Source organism: Medicago sativa, chromosome 6 (assembly GCF_051527215.1).
Source record: "Medicago sativa cultivar Bolivia chromosome 6, Bolivia_mono, whole genome shotgun sequence".
Taxonomy (NCBI): domain Eukaryota; kingdom Viridiplantae; phylum Streptophyta; class Magnoliopsida; order Fabales; family Fabaceae; genus Medicago; species Medicago sativa.
The window spans coordinates 95,717,172-95,739,406 of record NC_140754.1 but is presented as its reverse complement, the minus strand read 5'-3'; the positions used below and the strand labels follow the sequence as shown (position 1 = coordinate 95,739,406).

The 22,235-nt window shown below is 34.4% G+C and overlaps 3 protein-coding genes across 3 annotated transcripts; 2 read left to right on the top strand and 1 right to left on the bottom strand.

The window, feature by feature from the left end:
• The first annotated feature begins 5,519 nt into the window (after positions 1-5,519).
• LOC146918522 (uncharacterized) lies at positions 5,520-6,551 on the top strand. The gene has a single exon (XM_085722065.1). It carries the CDS (start codon positions 5,520-5,522, stop codon positions 6,549-6,551), a length of 1,032 nt encoding a protein of 343 aa, XP_085578191.1.
• Positions 6,552-14,096: 7,545 nt separating this feature from the next.
• LOC146918521 (uncharacterized) lies at positions 14,097-15,596 on the top strand. The gene is made up of 2 exons (XM_085717442.1): positions 14,097-15,003; positions 15,191-15,596. Exons 1-2 carry the CDS (start codon positions 14,229-14,231, stop codon positions 15,553-15,555), a joined length of 1,140 nt encoding a protein of 379 aa, XP_085573568.1. The 5' UTR covers positions 14,097-14,228; the 3' UTR covers positions 15,556-15,596.
• Positions 15,597-18,026: 2,430 nt separating this feature from the next.
• LOC146918520 (uncharacterized) lies at positions 18,027-20,868 on the bottom strand. The gene is made up of 4 exons (XM_085722064.1): positions 20,637-20,868; positions 19,119-19,618; positions 18,903-18,933; positions 18,027-18,766 (listed from the first exon to the last, which is right to left on the bottom strand). Exons 1-4 carry the CDS (start codon positions 20,866-20,868, stop codon positions 18,027-18,029), a joined length of 1,503 nt encoding a protein of 500 aa, XP_085578190.1.
• Between the last annotated feature and the right edge of the window lie 1,367 nt (positions 20,869-22,235).

Here is a 22,235-nt window from a genome sequence, read left to right as displayed (position 1 = left end):
GAACCTGCATCTACTGTGGCATCTTGCAGTGAAACTATGTCCATCTTGACATTGGCACATCACCATGCTGTGTTTCAGCGTGGAATGATTCTCAAGTGGAGGTTTTGAAAAACACAATAATGAAATGATTGAGAGAGATCATGTGAAACTTTCAATGAGCATGAGACTTTAATTTTCACCTTGGACAATAGTCCCACATCGTATGCGGCCTTCTCTCGATTTGTGCAACTCATGAATTGTCAATCAGAATGGACATTGGCACATCACCATGTTGTGTTTTAGTGTGGAATGATTCTCAAGTGGAGGTTTAGAAAAACACAATAATGAGATGATTGAGAGAGATCATGTGAAACTTTCAATGAGCATGAGGCTACAATTTTCGAAATGAAACACTTGATGGACTTAATTGACAGTGTACCAACTTCCCATTTTTTATGCACAGCTTGGACATTAAGGATCACCCTTTTATTGCTGAATTTGTGAACAAAGTTTGGGGTTTGGAGTGATTGAATTGTTAAAAGTTTTAATGGATACAGTATACACCTTCACACCTTGGACTTTAGTCCCACATCGAAGAAATTGAAACAACCAAGAGGAAGATTTACTTATAAAATAACCTTGTATATATACTTGAGGTTATAGTAACTACTCCGGCCCACTAATTCACATCGAGTCTTGTGAGTATTAGTAAACAATTTTGGTATGTTAACTTCTTGAGGGAGAGTCAGATTAAAAATTAAAAAAATTAGTTATTTTTTAATCTACTTTTTAATCTACTTCCTTTAGAAGTCAATGTATTGAAATAATCCGAGTCACCAATTTTTTGGTTAATAGAGATATCGAGGAACATGCAACCTTATTGTCTTAAAAATATAATCCTTTCTTGCATAATGCGTAAAAGGTCATTTCTAAATTCTGTTTTAGAGACTATAATCTGAAACTGGATTAGATTATTAACCGAATTTGGTTTGTTAATAAATCAAATGAGTCAAATTGAATTGAAATGAATTGCTATAACTAAAATTTTGTTTTCTTCATAATGGCGTGCACGATAATTCCAAGAGTGGATCCTCTCTTGTTGAAATAAACATAAGGAAGTCATGTTTCGAATATCTACCTTCAATCTCCCTATCCCTATTTTTTAACATAATCCTCTCTTATAAAATTGAAGTGATGTTTCTAACATCTCCCTTCAATTCATTCCCGGTGATTTCAGCCTGTTGTCGGTAATTTACACAACTTTTCTCTAACTAAAACTAAACAATATTTACCTGTTCTCTGACTGTAAATTGTTAGGAAACCATCTATCGTCATCTGGCTATTTGCATTCCAATACGATATGTCTAAAGGTCGGTTTGATTTGAAGAATGGTGTTTTTGGAGTTTACACTGATAGTGAACTTTGTTAATTATCAGTTTGATTTGCCATGCCGGTGGATGGTTTTGGTAATTTTATCAAGTGATGCCAAGATGCTGTTTTCAGTTTTGGTTCAGCATATTTCCATCATGAGCTTGAGACATCAGAGCTTTTTGTTTCTACTCCTCAACCATCTTTCTCAAACATTGCCAATATGTATCCGTTTACGCGAAACCGTTCAGAAGCTTGGAACCAATACTTTGATTGCCGAGATTCAGTACTACATCTAACGCATGTCCGAAATTTACTAAATGGATGGCTTGCATGCATGACACAGTACTCGTATGATTCGAGGACCCTATTTTTATATCAATGTGACAATAAAAAGTTCCATATTCGAAACACTCCACATGGCCTACTTGATAGAGCTTCATGCAGGTTCTTTTGAAATATTTTAGCATAGTGCTTATATTATTTCATGTTGCTGAAAAGAGATAAGTGATTATATCATGCTTTTATATCTAAGGCATCGATCATAACATGTTTTGCAGTATCAACCGATATAATTCTCAGTTTCTATGTGTTGCCTGACCAAATTATTGCATGCAATCAACATAACCACAGTTTCTAAAAGCTTGTAGAAGCAATAGGAAACATTTGTAACTGACCCAATTGTTGTATGCTTATGTCTCTCTATTTGTGCATCTAAAAAGTTGAAGGCTTGAACCATATGTTTCAGTGCATCTAAAAAAGCACGATCATCATTCTCCTCTTCCTTGACATTAGACTTTCTATTCTTAAATTTTACCTCAACTTCTCTTTCTCTATTACAATCTATTTTAACTGAATTGCGCCTAAAATACTTTTATTTGTTTGAGTATTGGATTTAATTGCAACATTAGATTCCTTTTCTAATGGCTGATTGGAGTGATTTGGATGGTTCAAAGTTTTACCATATCGTCTCAAGGACAGTCCCACATCAAAGGTTTTGAAATAACCACGAGGAAGATTTACCTATAAAACACCCTTGTATACATGTCAACAAAAGTAACTATTCAGATCCAATAATTCACATTGTGATGTCCACTTGATTGATTAAATAGTTCATTAATAATATGTTTTGATGCATTGATCTTTAAGATATTGATAGATTAAAAATAGATGTTATCAATTAATTTTTACTCTATCTGTGTTTTAAAAATTAATGAATCGAAATAATTGTAGTTAATTTTTTTTCTTTCTTTTCGGTTGAATAGAATTGAAAGGGATATTTGAACAATTAAAATAAAATAAAATACAATAACTTTTTATAAAATAAAATACAATAATTTTTTGAGATTGTATAGAAATACAAGTTAAGATGTAGAAACATTTGTTATTAAATTAACAATAATGGTATAAAATACGGTGAAATAACGTTTTAGTTGTAAAAATAACCTTTCTCTTATCCACAACATATAAAATGATTCTCCTCTTCCTTAAAATGATTTTGTAGTGGATAAACAAGAGTGAAGACTGAAGAATGGAGCATTTGGTGTAATTGGTATAAAAAGTGGACTGTTAGAATCTCATGTTGGAAGAATTGCATTTAATTTAAAAATTATTGGATTGCATCTTTGGACATTGAATAACACATGTGAGTCTTCTATAATTTGTTCTTATGAGAACATGTTAGTGTTATTATGTGCTGAAAATAACTACATATAATATGCATAATGTATTTAAAATGATTATGTTGCATCCAAAAAAACATAGTCATCATTCTCCTATTCCTTAACATTAGACTTTTCTATTCTCAACTTTTTCCACAATTTCTCTTTCTCTATCACAATCTATTTTAACTGAATTACCGCTAAAATACTTTGATTTGTCTGAGTTATTGGATTTATTTGAAACATTGAATTCCTTAACCACTGGCTGATGGAGTGATTGATCGGTTCAAAGTTTAAAAGAATAAGCAAAAGGAAGAACATGAGTAGAGGTAGAACAAGACATATGAAATAGTTAGTTTCATTTCAATAATCCCACATCGAAAGTTCTTAAACAACCAAGATGAATATTTAGCTTCTAAGTTTCTGGTTCTGAGATATCAGAGCTTTTTGTTTCTACTCCTCAACCATCTGTCTCAAACATTGCCAATATGTATCCGCTTATGCGTAGAAACCATTCGGAAGCTTAGAATCACACTTCGCATGGATTGCCGAGATTCAGTACTCACCTGATTTTTTACTAAATGGATGGCTTGCACACATGACACAGTACTCATCTTGATTTGAGGACCCTATTTTTATTGTGATATGACAAAGATTTAGCATTGGTCATAGCTATAGCTATGCAAATGCATATTATACTCAGTTGTGGAATAATATTTTCAGGCCAAAAGAACCAAGGAAAGGAAGCCTAGTGCTGAGTGTGTCATGAATAGTTGAGGTGATATTTTCTGAATGTGTGCTGGTAATCATTCTCCCTCTTCGTCAACACTATACTTTCTAAATTCTCAACACTTTATTCTCCTCTTCGTCAACACTATACATTTACTAGTGGTGGATTGAACATGTTTTATATTAGTACCTATTCAATAGTCCTACCATAATTCTTTCACTAGTGTACTTTTTTTTGCATATGTTAAACAAACTATCCATGAAGTGAAGTCAGTTGCAATATGAGAAAGCAGAGTTGTTATGAAGAATTTTAGAGACTATGCAATGTAGATTATATGTTCTTAATAGAAGAATTTTCGGCTTTCATGCGATTGATGCCCCCCATAATCTTAGTTTAATTACTGCAATGATTAAAACATGTCTGCTAGCATGTTGCATTAAATGTGAAAGTAAACTTAGTTCCTTAAACATGCAATACAACACCTAAACTTTATTTATCAGTCAGGTTTGGAGAGATTGAAAGGAGGTGTTGAGTTTTGTCAATTTTAGATTTTTTGGAGCATCTTGTATTAGAACCTTAGGTTGGGAGAATTGCATTTAATTTCAAAATTATTGAATGGATTGCATCTTTGGATAGAATGGGAAGGTTGCTGTGATGATGATGATGTTTTCTTGTGGTATTGTCTTTTCTGGTGCCGAGAAGAACTGCACATGAAGAACAAGACAAGCCTGTTTCTGCCGCATCCCGCATGGGATATGTTTACTGTCCCACATCGACTGTGCTCAAACAACGAGAGGAAAATTTACCTATAAAATAGCCTTGTATATATGAGGCTTTAGTAAACTGCTTGGATCCAATAATCCGCATTGTGATATGCACGGATCAGTAGTTAAATTTTTTGGTTTATTTGTTTATGCTAAATCTTGCATGCAAAGAATTATTGTTGTTAATAAATCTTTGTAGGTAAGGTTTTCATAAATTAATGCATCGAAATAATTAGAGTTTAAAATTTTTAGTTTTTTTTTTTTGGGTTACAGTTATGTAGGGGTTTGTAAATCAATGCATCAAAATAATTAGAGGTTAAAATTGTTAGAGTTATGTAGGGGTTTAGGTTTGAACTTAGACATTTCACTTTATCTTACTTAAAATGTGATAAAAAAACAAAATAGTTATTGTAAAAGTAACTTTTCTCTATCAAAACATGATCCTTTGAATCATATGTATATGGCTAAATCCTCTATTAATAGAGACTATATTCAATAATTAATTATTTGAATTTGATTTGTTAACTAAATAAACTGAAATTGAGCTAAAAATTAAATTTGTTAGCTTGAATTTGAGTTTTGGTTCATAAATTAGATATATAGTAGTTAATTTTTTCAAAAGAAGTTAAATATCTTATCTCTAAAGTCTCGATGACTTACCCGTCCTAAAGTCACTTATTCTCAACCCGATTATGGTGGTTCTGAAAGCATGCTAGTCAGACATAGAAAACATTGACATGTAATTACACTAGATTCATTCAATAAATGATGTATCTATTCTATATTAGAAATTATATACATAATTCATTGAATAAATTTAAATAATAAACTTTCTCTTATAAATGCAGAATTTTTGGTTTTCATAAGCTTACTTTAACTACTGCAACAGTGGAACCATGCTGCCTAACTTATATTTGGTAGTATGTTGCATTATCAAAAGATTCATGTAAATAAGTTGATTGTGTGATTAAGAGATTTCTAACCATTCGTCTGTTGGAACTACCTCAGGAGTATTGGATGGAACGAACTCTACGTGAAATTGCAAGTGCGGTAGGCACTCCGATTATTATTGATAATGCCACTACCAAACGCATTTTTGGCCATTATGCTAGAATTCTAGTGGACATGGATTTTACTCGCAAGATTTTTCATGAAATCGTGGTGGAAAGGGTCGGTTACTCTTTTACTGTGAAGGTTGCTTATGAACGTATGCCGGATTTTTGCACTCATTGTCATAACATAGGCCATGATGTTACTGCTTGTCGGTGGCTTTACCCCCCGAAGGAAAAAGAAAGTGTCAAAGAAAAGGTAGCTCAGGGTAAGAAACAAGTTCCTCAACAGAGACTAGAGTGGATACCTCATAAGGATAACCCCTCATGTATAGGCTCCTCTACAGCTTTTCAAGATCCGAAGCATGTTCCAACTCCCACTGTAGTGGAAAAGCATTCAGAGCCGGTTGTTCCCCCATCACCGCAGCAACAATTGGAAACACATCCAGAGCCGGTTGCTCCCCCATCACCGCAGCAAGAATCACTCGAGAAGGAAGTGCCTGAGCAAAACAACACATCAACCGAGACTTTTATAGCTTTGGAAGCAACTTTGCAAGCTGATGATGTTGCACAACATACCATTGCAGATGAAAATTTGGCGCAACAAGGGGATACATCTTCTCCTCAGGAAAATTTGATCCCTCAGCGTACACTGCCTCAGTATACTGAATCTGTTCTTACTTTAGTCCGAAAGGATGCTTGTAAAGAAGATGATGCGGCTGTTGATGGGGCCTCTTTATTCCAACACGCAGCAAACAATATCACAAATGAGGCAGAGGTAAATTTATCGATTCCGGTCCCACCCGTACAGCAACATGTTAGCAAGAACATTCAAGATGGTCTTGATTTATGGGCCAGAATCCGTGAATATGACCAACGAATGGCTGATGAAGGCTTCACTCAAGTTCTTACCAAGGCTCAGAAGCAAACTCGTAAAAAGCAAGTCCTTGGCACGTCCTATCAAACCCGCGCAAAGGGTGCTCTTCCATCTTCCAAATGATTCTGTTATATTGGAATGTCCGTATCAGCTGTGCAGACAAATTGACGACTATGAGTCATGAGATTCAAAGTTATTTTGGTTAGATACTCTTCCGACTGATCGTCAGTTGCATATGGATTTCTTCGTGATAGAGTTGGTTTGTTTAACTACAGATTTTCTTAGTCTGTAGTAGTTTTTTTTTCAGTTTTTTTTTCTTTGTTTTTCTTCTGAGGGTTTTGGCCTAGTCCCCCCTCTTCTTGTATATATTTTTTTCCTTTTTTTAATAAAATTTTAGAGTTTGGCGGCAAAAAAAAACCATTTGTGTGCAATACATGTAAATAAGTTTGATTGTGTGATTTTAGAACTACAAGATTGCTTGAATTACCAACTTTTTCTTCATTGTGCTATACGTTCTCAACCTTTACCGTTTTTATACAACAAATGTGTGATTCGTTTTTATATGAGATTTAGGGATTTAAAATTTAAGGATTAAGGGATTTGGGGATTCAATTCGGGATTTAGGGATTTGAGATTCAATTTCAGGATATTGATTTTCAGTTTAGGAACCAAAGTGATCATTTTCTACTTTTACTTTAGTCTCAGTGACACTTCATGCATGCCACTTCATCAGTTAAAAGAAGTTTTTAACGTCAGGGACTAAAGTGATAACGGAAGTGCACATTGATGGACTACTTTGTATTTAATCCTGATGTAGGGATCTTGTGGCAACAAGGTGCAGAGTCGGGGACCAAAGTGACCACGTACTCAAAAATTAAATTAAAAATAGTGTTAGTGACACAACCAGATTTCTTTTACCTTTTTTTCAATAAAAAAATATGGGTTTTTTTTTAATGAAATTTTTAAATAATGGATCTTGACAAAAAAAAAATAATATTTTTAATTGAAATGCTGCCAATTTTTTTTTTTTTTAATATACATTTCTACTTACCAATTTGCATAAACATAGACGACCTTAACCAAGATATACTTAAGCCTTGTTTGGATAAACAACTTATATAAACGATTTTATTTTAACCACTAAGAATTTTTTATAGAAATGATTATAGTATTAGAGCTTATAACCCGAGATTTTGAGCTTATAGCAGGGTTTGAACGAAAATAGTCTAGGACCTGTCTTTCTATTCATTTACTTTTGTACTTAAAGGCTTAATGTGATACATCAAACGAGCATGTCACAATTTACATTTTTTTTAGGAGTAAACCCTCAGTTGGGTCCTTGAAAGTGCACCTCGCTATCAGCCACGTCCCTGGATCAATTAAACGAACAAAAAACTCCCCAATGGTTGTTCCGTTAGTCAATTTCGTCCAAAACGTTAAGCTGCTGTTAACATAGTCACCACTTAATTTAGTTGCGATGATGTGTCCGTTAACTTAGCACTTCAGCTGCTTTCATAAAAAATAGATTATGTTTTCTTTATCACCGTCCATATGGTAAATAAAAAGGTAGTACTTCTGCAAAAAATTGACATAGACACCATGTTCTTTATTTATATTATTCTACATTCAACTCTTTAATACCAAGTAAAATATTTTTTCAGATGAATAAAATACTATTTATGTATCTGCAAGCCTATATTATAAACTATTCTTATTATTTGGTACCATTTTTTTAATGGAATTGGTAGTATCTTAAGGTGTTAGGTTTATAGGGTATACGATTCTCCTCAAATGAAAGTTTTTTCATCCACTACTGCTTGCACCGCCGTTGGTGGTGGCGCTCCACGAAACCCGTCGCCTAATTTTGATACAAGGAGTCGATTGAACTCTGTGTTGAACCTCGTCTCTGATACCATTGTTGGGTCATTAGGTGGTCCGGAGAATCATCACATCTGCTTTGAATAATCATACAAGTCAAAGACATGCCACACTTCAACTCAAAATCTTAAGGTGTTAGGTTATCTCCCTTATAAAGTCTTTAACATTCACTTTTCCATCCAATGTGAGACATTACTCGCTTGATATACCAACAATAACATAATGCAATATATAGTAGGTTCGATTCCGACTCAAGATTCTACAATAGTGATGAAATTCTTGTCTCTAACTACTAACAAAAAAAAATTGATTATCTAATAAAAATTAATCCTTTGAACAATGAATGGCTTGTACGAACTTGAATGACTAATTATTTCGTTACGTTTGATCAATGAACTGAATAAGTTGAAAATTAAGTTTGTTTACTATTTGAGCTCAACTTGAGTTATATAAAATTTGATGAGAAGTGGTACATTTTGGAGTCTATTTTACAAGGTTTTTCTACCGTAGTGCAGATGTTGCAAACACTTCCATGTTCCTACTTTTCAAGTGAAGATAAGTTGATTTTATGTTTTTTCAATAATTACTCTCTTCATTGTAGAGATGCTTATCTTTATTATAAACCAACATATTCCTCTTTTTAAGTCTTTGCTTATTTGGAGATTAATTCACAACAAGCTTACCACTATTGAGAATATAGTTAACAATCTGTTCTTGGAGTGTGATTTTGCTACTAGATTTGGACCTGATGGTCCTCAATTATTAGGATTCACATCAAACACTAGTTCGATAATCGGTGTGCTGGATATTTTAAAGAAGTCTTTGGTTCCCTCAGGATTAGTTAATAATATACATTCCTTTCCTATAGAGATATGAAGGGCTGTGGAAGAAAAAAGAGATAAAACAGAAGATATCAAGTGGCCGAGCAATACAGTCGATCACGATGCTTTCGTGATTGTAATATTCACAATATCTAGAATTTTCCTCAATAATTACATGAAATGCACTTCTTCTCTTTCAAACTCACAAAAACCTTTAATCCACATTGTACTGCTGCACCAGTGATCAGATATGTCACCTTCACCTTTGTCTCTTCTGTCATATCAATTTTCTTGTTTTTAATTTCTATGCAAGAAAAACAATCTTGAGCATGTTTAGTTGTTCACACTTGAATATGGAGTTCAAGAAACTGTGCACCATTTCATTTTAGAATTTGTTATAGTAATGAGAACATGTCACTGTAATGTGCTAAAAATAAACACATAAAGTAACCATATATTATCTCGCAACTCAAATAGGATGAATGGTGCATTGGCTTGACACAGTTTCATGTGCATCTAAAAAAGCATTTCATCATTCTCAACTTTCTTCACATTAGAATTTCTATTTCGATTGCAACATTGGATTCATTATCCAATGGCTATTTGGAAGACTTGGTAGATTTTCAGGACTGTTTGAATGGTTCTGACATATAATATAGTATGGTTTGAATAGTCCCACATTGAAGGTTCTTAAACAAGCAAGAGGAAGATTAGTTATAAAAGTAACAGTTTGGATTCAATCCAATAATTCACTGGGTGATGTCCACTTAATTTATAATAATTAAGTTCTGTATAGTAATTTACCGTGTGCATTGATTTTTGAGGGTGTTCTGAAGGAAAAAAAAAAATTAATTTTACATAATTTTTTATCTTTTGGTATTCCCTCTAAAATCAGTGTACCCAATAACTAGTAGTATTTTTTTTCTTCAACTTTGTAGCTTGCGCTGGATGTCCTCTATCATCTTGTATTTTGAACAAGGCAAGTGAAATACGTTCATTTTTCAATTATCATTTAAAGACTAAGTTATAGATCGTGCCACATGGTTTTCCTCTTTACACATATTGTTCGACATGAATGTACCTTCGTCGTTATAGATCCTATAAATATCCTGACTTGTTAAAAGGACTTGTGCTCCTTTGGACGACCATCTTTAACCAGTTTGATAGCATTTAAGGACTCTGATTCAGGGGCGGATCTGAGATTGAATTATTAGTGGGGCTAATTTTTTCTTTGAAGGAAGTAAGACTAAATTTTTTGGAGAAATAAATATTAATAGATAATGCACAAAGTAAGTTACAAAATCTTATTTAGAACTCGTGCGTGCGCGCGCGCGCGCGCACACACACACATACATACATACATACATACATATACACACACACACACACACATATATATATATATATATATATATATATATATATATATATATATATATATATATATATATATATATGAGTTTTGCTAGAAGCCATCCATGAAGATGTCTTTTAGCAATCCACACCTCAAGGTGTGATTTCGACTTTTTAGTTATGAAGGTGTCTTTTAGCAAATGTTCATAGAATAACTTGCTAAAAGACACCTTCATAAAAGATGTCTTCTAGCAAAACCATATATATATATCCGAGAAGTGAACCTAAGTTATGAACAGGTTTCTAGTCCACCTAAGTTATGAACTGGGAAGTGACTACAATGATGTGAACTGGAGAAAGCAAAGAGGAGCATGAAAAGAAGCATCTCGTAGGGAGGTTGATATTTCATCCTTGCTTTGAGAATATATCCGGAGATGAAGCAATAAAGGTTGACCTTAAGTAACTATGTTATATTGACATTTGTCTAGAATCGAAACATTTTCCAAAATAGTATTTACATATTACCACCTAATAAATCTTGTGTTAAACAGTTCTTGTCACACAGGGATCCCGGAGGAAGTGTTTTCCATCCCAGTTCTCTTGGTCCTTCAAATCTTACTCTGACTCTTAAAATTCAAGATGAAGGGTACGCCCACATAAATATAATTGAAAGTGGCAAGTGTCCAAAACGCGTCCATAACATTTTGTCAATTGGGAAGAAACTACAGATCGGAAAGGAGACTTTTGAAGATTTAGACGAGGTAAAGTGCACTTTGGAGGATTTAGGTTCTGGATATCTTTTTTACGTTTTAATGATTTGTTCCTCCATATTCATTCTTTCTTAGGTTATGGACCGTTATGTTGACCCAACAGTGAAGAATATCAAATCAATCTTGAATCATCAAAAATTTAAGAAGGGAATGAAAACTGAAGTTGACGATCAATTAAAGATCGAATAAGTAGAGCATCCCATGCTCATAGTCTACAGCTTTGGCGTATTCTATGAACAGGGCGGATCTGAGATTGAATTATTAATGGGGCTAATTTTTTCTTTGAAGGAAGTAAGACTAAATTTTTTGGAGAAATAAATATTAATAGATAATGCAGAACGTAAGTTACAAAATCTTATCTTAGAACTCGTGCGCGCGCGCACGCACACATTCACGCACACGCACGCGCGCGCCACACACACAAATATATATATATATATATATATATATATATATATATATATATATATATATATATGAGTCAGGATCGTTGACACCAAATCTCAACCATCGATTTTATTTAATCAAAAGGCTCATATTTTCTTAACTAAATCTCACGTGGTCATCACTTCATTGGATTCTTGCTCATCCTTTCATGTTTCACCAATCTTCATCTTTCTCATTTTCGTTATTGCTATTAATATTATTACTGCTAAGATTTTTCCTTCTTTGCCATCGGTTCTCCTATCCCAAATCAAATTCACAGCTTCCTCATTTCAATATTTTTTACGGGTTTAAACTTGAGCATTAAAATACTAAGGGATAATTATAATTTATTCCCCTAAATTACAATTCAAAATTGTGATTTATCAATAAACTGAGTAAATTTCAGATCAAACACAATTGTCACACCTAAAATCATACAAATAAATTAAATAAAACCCATCCAAAATACCCCAAGAATCCTAGATTCATTGCAATTCAATTGCAATCGTTTTCATAAATATGACATAAATTTGACTTAATCATCTATGATCGATAGAGGATCAAGCCAAGAGGGAAGAAGATGCAAACAAAAATATTATTATTGTGCCAGAGAAAGATAGTAAAAAAAAAAAAATCAAGAAGAGAGAATAAGGAGTATCATGAGTTCATGTTTTTCAATGATTGAACAAAATTATATATTATGCGGTTGAGAAAATGGATATGCACAAAATAGAAATATGGATTAGTTACAAGCCCTTTGATCAAATAAAACTGATGGTTGAGATTTGGTGTAAACGGATCCGTTGACACCTGGTGTCAACGGATCCTGACTCTCTCCCTGTATGTATGTATGTATGTATGTATGTATGTATGTATGTATGTATGTATGTATGTATGTATGTATGTATGTATGTATGTATGTATGTATGTATGGGTTTTGCTAGAAGCCACCCATGAGGGTGTCTTTTAGCAATCCACACCTCAAAGTGTGATTTCGACAGATTTCGACTTTTTAGTTATAACTTTGCTAAAAGACACCTTCATAAAAGATGTCTTCTTTTTTTTTTTTTTTTTGGTAGTGGCCGGGGTTTGAACCCCGGACCTTGCATATTTTATGCATTGTCCTTACCAACTGAGATATACTCACGAAGACATAAATATATATATCAAAGTTGCAAGAAAAAAACATTGCAAGCATTATAGCTTATTGGAAGATAATCAAGTCAATTTTTTTGGAGTTCATAAGTTCGACTCTCACTAAGTTTATTTTTACAAGTAAATTTTTTTTTTATGTTGTTTATATTATCATGAAAAAATTATCAAAAAAACGCAAAAGTTAAAAGTTGAACCGACAATAACCAAACACAAACAGAAACACAAATGTCGCGCCACTAGACCAAAGAATAATGTCACATTATGTTTCGAAATAGAACAAATATATTATATAATTATGCTCTGTATATTTAAAAAAAAAACATTATGCTTGGTATATAAAAAAATAGGGTTTTGCTAACCAATGCCCTTAGGGCAATGGTTAAGGAATCAAAAAAGGAAATAATTGTGAAATTTCATGTAGAAAAAGTTGCTTTTTACTATTTCAATAAGTTGAATGCACAATTTCCAAGATAAAGTTACTACTTTAAGTTTCTTATCAAGTGCCCTGAGGGTAGTTGTTAGCATTTCCCAAAAAAATAAAACAAAATTAAAAAAGAATGGGCTGGGCTGGTGTGGCAATAGCCACACTCAACCTCACACAGATCCGCCCCTGCTCTGATTCAACCCTAATGAATATATGTCCCTCTTTGCCACACCAGATTTAGACCTTTGGAAGTCCCCCATATCAAACGTCCTAATGTAGAAGGAAAAGGCAACCTTGATCATAAGCTAGCTCGATTATAAATTCTTACTGTATATATTATATATTTGAGATAGCCTTTATGTTTTACTTTTTTTAATTTTTTTTTATTATAGTTTCACATCTTTCATGCCTATGCTTACATAACCATGACTCTGTATATTATAAATTGAGAGAAATTAATGAATCTCATTGTTTCATTAATTGGAAAGGTTCAATATAACATCTATATATACAAACTAAAGGGCTTATGCTAGTTTACAATAGACTAGCATGTAGGAAAGTACAACTCCACTAGTTACTTGCTAAGCAAGATAACCCTACATACAAAGGAAAGCTTCTATATATTGTAATACTGTACAAGTATTATAAGTATATTATGCTTACATAAATTAAGCCACCTTCATTCCAAAAAAAATTAATGCCACTGTCACTGAATCATTGAAATTGGAATAAAAAAATGGCACTGAACAATCATGCAAAAACAAGACAAGTTTGTTAAAAATAAACACCAATTAAAAGAAACTGAAACAGTATAAATAAATGTTCAAAATCTTGTCTATATATGTGTGTATGTGTTTGAGTTAGCCTTTTTCTTTTTTTCTTTTTTTATAGTTTCAGATCTTTTATTTTTTTAAAAGATCTTTTATTTCTTTTTTAGCAAGAAAGTAGTAATTTATTTGCTACGTACCCTAGTATGGAATCCCTCAAATCCTCAAATATATATCCCCGCCACTCACTCTCCTCTCCAATTTTTTTACTCCCAAAACAAAGAAACAATCTTTCTTCTCTCGCAAGCAAGCAATGGCTGCTTCCTCTCTTACGATTCTCTCCTCCTCCGGTCTCCTCTCAAAGTCTCTCCATCGCCCCATCGTCTATTCTCTCCTTCGCCCCTTTGCTTTTTTCCGCTTACCGTTATTTCAAATCCAATCCCCATCACCTTCGCCCCGTCGCCTGTTCTGCTTACCGCTCTTTGAACACCAACACAAAGCCCCCCCTCCTTCGCCCTGTAGTTGCCTCTTCTTCTTCTTTCGCTGCTTACCGCTTTTTTAACGCCAAGGCTGTCGCCGACCGTCTCTCTCTCTCTCTCTCCCATTGCTCACTCGCTCAAATAGATATGTATCCTCACTTACTCTCCTCTCTTACGGTCTCCTCTGCCGGTCACATCTCAAAGTCTCTCTTTCTCCCCATTGTCTTTTCTCTCATTCGCTCAATCGCCCTCTCCTCTCTTACCGCCTCCTCCGTCGGTCTTATCTCAAAGTCTTTCCTTCGCCCCATCGCCCTCTCATCTCTCACAGTCTCCTCCCCCGGTCTCATCTCAAAGTCTTACCTTTACCCCATGGTCTTTTCTGTCCTTCGCCCCTCTTACCACTATTTCAAAGCCAATCCCCATCTCCTAAGCCCTGTCGCCTCTTTTGATACCAATGGCATGCCCCAAAACGCTGACACTCACCGCAATGGTCTTGTATCAGGTAGATCTTATCGCACATTCTAATCTTTATTTTTTCTTTTATAACCCACTTGGATTGGCCTGATGGTGTTGGTTTGGTATCTTGGATTGTACTCCTCCTCACCTGTGCCAATTTGGGTCGACTAGTTTAATTTCTTCAAAAGAAAAATCTATCGGTATTTAACTTTATTTTTTGAAATTGTTTTTAGCTGTGTTTGATCTGATTTCTCCAATCACGAACCAAGTCGTCTTCAAAAAGGTGATTCGAATCATTCAAAGTCGCTACCATTGGAGAGAGACAGAAGATTATATGCTTATCCGTATGTATATGCCTGAACGCTTGAAGGAAGATGTGAATATCAATGTGTATCAGAACACTCTTAGCATTAATGGCGAGAGAGGTGGTCGTAAATCCTCTTGCACGCATGATTTAACAGGGAGACATTACAAGATTGATCATATTAGAGCTAAGATGAAATGTAGTGTGCTCAAGGTTGTTTTGCCTAAAATGAAGGATGGGGAAACTATAGAGGAAAGGAACAACAATGATGTGATTACTGTCAAGGTTGAATAGAAGAATATGGTCTTTTCATTAGTTATCTTTTATCTTCCTTTTTCAGTCATTTTTTGTGTCTTTCTTTTTAGTACAAATGAATTTAGATTTTTTGTGTGTTTCTGTTAAACATTAATGACTGCTTGAAAACATTCATGTGATTACGCAGTGATTATTATCAGTTTTCTTAGTAAGAGGTTTTGAATGCTATATAACCGATAAATCTTTAATGCATAGTATAACGAAGTAAACAAAATTGTGCATCAGTATTGACTAATCAGTGAATACAAGAGGTATTTATAGATTGTTGATATTGTAAACTCTAATGTAGAATACAATACAACAGATCATAGTAAACTTGTCTAAGCTAAGCTAATGGTGAAAAACGTTTTTGTTGGCTCAGATTAAGGGACATGGAAAAATAATGCAGGAGGAATGAAAACGTTTTTGTTGGCTCATCAATTGGTAATCAAATGTGGGTTATGGACGGATTAACAAGAAACATAAATTTGGAAAGAAAATTTAACTTGATTAGAAATCTTACTTACTAGATTAATTTGTTTCTACATTTCCTATTGACAAATTAGTTACAAATTTAACTTGAGAATCACTTATTTGAAAAAGGTATTAATATCATTTTATGAATTAATCAGAACACATTAATACTCTATGCTATTGTTAACTACTCAAATAGAACTTATACATGTTTATGCTCCCAATTTGAAAGGCACTGTAAACAGGTTCTGTAACTTGATCCAATGTCATTTCTGATTTCTAACTTACAAGAGTATGGTGTGTCTCTAATATCCTCTTCTTTGATTCCGGTAACGGCGGCGATGTAGCTGAATCATATAAAACATCTGGAAACATGAGGAGGAGGAAGAACAAGACATATAAAATAGTTTGGTTTGGGTAGTCCCACATCGACTGTGCTAAAATAACAATAGGATGATTTACCTATAAAAGAACCTTGTATACTTTTGATCAAACTAACTATTCTATTCGGATGACTACCAAAAAACTAACTATTAGGATACAATAACCACGATTTTGTTGTCCACGATGTTAGTTAGTTATAATTTTTGGTGTATTGATTTGTTAGGAAACCCGACATCTAGAAAAAATAATTTTTCGTATAAATTATTTTTTTTAGTATCTGGTTTTCTAAAAAATCAATTTACTTTAGAACATAAATAAATTTTTTTTTGGATAAAATTGCACAATAAAATTGCACTAGTTAATATGACTATTTATAAAAGGGGAAATAGTTATTTTGATCCTTGAATGAGTGACGGGTAGTCATAATAGTCTCTTAAATGTATTAAAATAGCAAAATAGTCCCTGATTGTGTACTTTGTTAGTAAAAATAGTCATTGATATTAAAATATTTCGTTAATATTGTCATGTTAGTCCTTCAATAGACTTACTAATTGTCATATTAGTCCTTATACGTACTTACTTATTGTCATTTTAGTCCTTATATCAAAAGAGTTATTGTGAGTATTAAGGGGTTATTTAAGCTTTAGGGACTATTTTGACTAACAAAGTGGACAATCAGGGTCTATTTTCAAATTTTGATATATTGAAGGACTATTGTGACTACTTGCAACACATTCAGGGACCAAAGTGACTATTACCCCATTTATAAAAATTAATGCACAATTCTTCAAAAAAAAATAATAAAAATTAATGCACAATTATTTTATACATAATCTCATAGAAATATTTTTTACATATATTGTTAACATATGATGTTACTTCAGTTAGCTAATGAATATGAGAAAACCTTGCATCCTTTCAAAAGTATACTTCCAAAGGGTACGTGGGGTGGAAAACGAAATTCCTAACATACTAGTGTATTACTTAATTTTTCACGTTCGGATCGATAATTTTAGAAGAAAAAAAATAGTGAATTTAAAACCATAGGAATACAAAAGTAGCCCTCCTAAAAAATTCGTATTATATTGGATAATTCTTTACCGAGGTTTGCTACTTACTCCCCCACTGTTTCAAGCTTGCTTTTTTGACAAAGAATACTTCCAATTGACATATGGAAATGACCATATTGCCCCTGGCGGTTGTTAATTGCCGCTGGGAAACACGCCGGTAGTTAACTACCGCTGAGTGCCAGCGGTTGTTAACAACCGCCGAATCTGAAGTCAGCGGTTGTTAACTGCCGCTACGTGCTTTTCCAGGAGCTCATTTCCATTTTCCTGATGGTTTCCTAATCAATTTTCATTTTCATATTCATTTTCATCTAAATTTTTTATCAAATAACCAATTGAAAAATTTTCTAAAATTTTCATCTAATAATACCTAAATATATTCATCCAATATTTAACAGGAACATGGTAAAATTAAAACGCAAGAAATAATATAAAACGAACGTACATATATGTCATAGAAATAGGAAAAATGTATGGAACATATGTCATAACAATACATCATGATCATCATACTCAAAAAATACATAAAAAAAATCCTAATACTAATCAGCCCTGCCTACCCTGCCTCTGCTGCCCCTTGCGCCGCCTGGAAATCTGATAAGTAAGGACAGACTCAGTAGCACTAACTATCCGCATGACCTCCTGGACAACCTCCTCTTTGGTCATATCGCCATGCCTGGCCGCAATATCTCGGGCTATGTGAGCCATATCCCGGACGATGGTCAGTGTGTCAGGCATCTCCCTGGAATGCTCCTCCTCAATCAGCTGCTCCACGTTCGCCGGCTTGGGAGGGGATCCCTCATCAGGTGGGAGAATGCGAGGGTGAGAGACTCTGGCATACCAAGCCATGTAGCCAGGAACATGCTGCCATGGTGTCTGACACCCATGTACCCAACCACCTACTAACCATGCAGCAGCGTCCATCAACACAGTAGTCAGCATCTGTGTAGGCACCAGAGGGACAGCTGAAGGATGTCTGGGAACGTCCTGGACAAAGGAGAACTGCCTCTTCACCCGCTCAGGAAAATGACGGTACACCCTCTCCTTCCCGCACATGAGCCATCCCAAGTAAGTCCACAACATATTAAATGGGTGCACGTCTCTGCGATCACCATAGGTAGAAAACCTGACGTCATCCACCTCCATGCGATCCAGGCGTGAGCGGTAATGGTGCACACTCTTATGGCCTTTGCTAGTGAGCCATCTCCCAGCACATGGTGTCCGCGGGTCCCAATCCAGGTTACGCTTCCTTGGGTAAGGACCTGACAAATGCTCCAAAATCCATCCTTGCAACAAAATAAATAATACACAAAAATAATTATTCGATTTAAATATTCAATAAATCTAAAACATTATAAAATAGTCTAACATGATAATAAAATTTAGAAAATAAATTCATAAAGAAATTAAGATAAATATTACCATCAAAAGAGTCGCAGAGCCAGCCATCGTTCTGTTATTCAACATAAGAGAATCATCCAGATAATCGTAGAGGTAGGTTAACGTCATCCCTCCCCACGACCACTTCCCAATCGCCCCCAAGTCCGCCATGCAATCCAGATATATCAAGTCGATGTGTCTGTTCGTTTTGTTAGTGAACAGCGCACAACCGACGAGATATAAAAGGAAACTCCTCACACAACACGCCCTCCTCCTGGCTCTCTCCTGCATCTCCTCCCTCGACTGTGCATGCTCAAGTCGTCTAGTCTCAGTCAGATGCTGCTCATAAAGCCGCTTCAGTGCGGGATAACTGATATGACCAAGAGATTCATCCCTAACCTGAGCTCTGGCATCAACATCTGACATGCCCAACAACCTGGTCATCATATCAATAGATCTGTCCCGATCCATCGACTCATCGTGCTCCAACATGCGGCCGTAAATAGGAATGTGCAGAAGATTATGCACATCGTCCAGAGTGATCGTCATCTCCCCCACAGGTAGATGAAAACTACTCGTCTCCATGTGCCACCTCTCGCATAGAGCACGTATCATCGCATGGGTCACAGTCAAATACCCAACGTGTATCAAACCATGGAGGCCAGACCCCTCCACGGGCTCCCAAAACCACCTCAAAGCCGCGTCCGGCTTATCAAGCTCCTTCAACCTTTTCCCCGCGTTTACGCACTTATAACCCACTGCATCATGCCACATCTGAAATTCAAATTAAATAAGACATTGTCATTATTTTAAATAACTAAAACACTTACGCTACATTATTTTAAATAAATAAATCAGTTATGCTACGTTATATTAATTAATTAAATCACTTACGCTACGTTATTTTAAATAACTAAAACACTTACGCTACATTATTTTAAATAAATAAATCAGTTACGCTACGTTATATTAATTAATTAAATCACTTATGCTACATTATTTTAAATAAATAAATCAGTTACGCTACGTTATATTAATTAATTAAATCACTTATGCTACGTTATTTTAATTAATTAAACAACTTACGCTACCTAATATTAATTAATTAAACCACTTACGCTACGTTATATTAATTAATTAAATCACTTACGCTACGTTATTTTAATTAAATAAATCACTTACGCTACGTTATATTAATTAATTAAACAACTTACACTACGTTATTTTAATTAAATAAATCACTTACGCTACGTTATATTAATTAATTAAACAACTTACGCTACGTTATATTAATTAATTAAACAAATTACGCTACGTTATGTTAATTAATTAAATCACTTACGCTACGTTATTTTAATTAATTAAATCACTTACGCTACATTATTTTAATTAATTAAACAACTTACGCTACCTAATATTAATTAATTAAACCACTTACGCTACATTATATTAATTAATTAAATCACTTACGCTACGTTATTTTAATTAATTAAACAACTTACGCAACCTAATATTAATTAATTAAACAACTTACGCTACGTTATTGTAATTAATTAAACCACTTACGCTACCTAATATAATTAATTAAAACATTTAAAGAATTTTAAACAATTTAAACACTTACATTATTGTGGTTCACCCAAAGAGGGTTCGCCACGTGCCTCGCGTAGTCAGACAACAATTATGTGGTCTGAGGTCCTCCAGGAAAGGGAGCCTCTCCAGCAGGATAGGGCGGTATCCGCGGAACACGACCACCTCGTCGTGGCTGAGGCTAACGCTCAGGCACAACATCCTCCATATAATCTGCCAAAACATCCTCTGGCACCCCCTCACCCTCATCCTCTGCCTCGTCCTGCGGCGGCGGCTGAAAATACATACTCTCCTCCTCCATCCGATCATAGCCAACAAAACCATCATCCGCATACCCAGCATAATCATGCGCTGGTGTCGGATCAACCACCTGGGAGGAGTCATCCACATGTGCTTGTGAGCCCTCTCCATGTATCATCGGGTCCCTGCGCCTCCGAGTCTTAGGACATACGGGTCATCAGCCCTCTTTTCTCTCCGAGCACTAGCGGTACTCGCCTCTTTACCTCTCCACATCCTATCCTCTCTAATAACCCGCTGCTGCTCATCCGTATCCCTAGCCATATCTGTACAAAACACAAATTAAAAGAAGGCATAAATACGTGGGCAATGTATACTTTACGGTAACATGATTCTAAGCCATTGAACATATCATAAAAATCCAAGGCATTGAACCTAAGGCAAGTAACATGTAACATATGACAAATTTAACTTAGGCATTCATAAAAATCCAAACTTAGAATCATTCAACTTGGGCATTTCATAAAAAAAAATTATGTATCGTATAACATTATGTCATTCTTAAACTTGCCAAAAAAATGTCAAAATCCAGGCTTATAATAATTACAACATCTATACATTATAAAATTGAACATACTTGAAAAAAAATTACACAAAAAAAGCAACAATTTCTCACTTAGGCATTTCGTCAAACACCTTATGTGCATTCTAAATTAGGAGCACAATTAGTGTTATTTGAACATCTAAACAACTACATTGTACCTACACTTACTCTAAACAACAATTCCAGCATAAACAATACATTAAAACATCTAAATCATAGTTAATTTTCAATTTTCTAACCTAACCTAAAACTAACATTTTGCTCAAAATTATGAAAACTAACACCCTAAACAAATACATTGCATGTAAATAAGAAGAAGAGAACTTACTTGTGAATTAATCGAAGAAATTGGGCTCAAATTCGATCAAATGAAGTTTGGAGAAATTTGGAAGAGTGTTTTCTTGTGTTTGTGTTTCTGGAAAATGAGAAAATGAAGGTTATGTTCTTGTTTAATCGCAGAACTCAGCGGCAGTTAACAGCCGCTGGTAGCCAGCGGTAGTTAACTGTCGGCGCTTTAACCAGCGGTAGTTAACTACCGCTGGGGTAAAAGCGTCATTTCCATGTGTCAATTGGAAGTATTCATTGTCAAAAAAGCAATTTTCCCACTGTTTTACTTGCCACAAGTCTCTCCACTTTACAAAGTTGATTTTGAGGCCCATATCTCATGCTTTCTTTCACTGAGTTTCTTATATACCAATTTTCTATTTTCATTTTATATATAAAGTAATGAGTTAATAGTGTTATATCCCCTGTAATATAGGTCATTTTTGGTTTTTTTTATCCATTAATTTTTCTTTTTGTTTTCATCCTTATAATTTGAAGATTTTTTTTGTTTTGGATTTTTATTGCAAATTTCGGTTTACCTCGGGTTATGTCATTTATTTTGTACCGTCAAAATTCATGAAGGTCTAAAACCAAAAATCTTCAAATTACAAGAACGAAAG

What these genes read in the sequence shown, in the direction of transcription:
- LOC146918521 (XM_085717442.1), top strand. Translation starts at nt 14,229, where the DNA reads ATGGAATCCCTCAAATCCTCAAATATATATCCCCGCCACTCACTCTCC. An exon ending in CCGCAATGGTCTTGTATCAG is followed by an intron (nt 15,004 to 15,190) that starts GTAGATCTTATC and finishes AATTGTTTTTAG; the next exon opens with CTGTGTTTGATCTGATTTCT.
- LOC146918520 (XM_085722064.1), bottom strand. Translation starts at nt 20,868, where the DNA reads ATGATACATGGAGAGGGCTCACAAGCACATGTGGATGACTCCTCCCAG. An exon ending in GGAGGATGTTGTGCCTGAGC is followed by an intron (nt 19,619 to 20,636) that starts GTTAGCCTCAGC and finishes GGCATGATGCAG; the next exon opens with TGGGTTATAAGTGCGTAAAC. An exon ending in GCTCTGCGACTCTTTTGATG is followed by an intron (nt 18,767 to 18,902) that starts GTAATATTTATC and finishes TTTTGTTGCAAG; the next exon opens with GATGGATTTTGGAGCATTTG.
- LOC146918522 (XM_085722065.1), top strand. Translation starts at nt 5,520, where the DNA reads ATGGAACGAACTCTACGTGAAATTGCAAGTGCGGTAGGCACTCCGATT.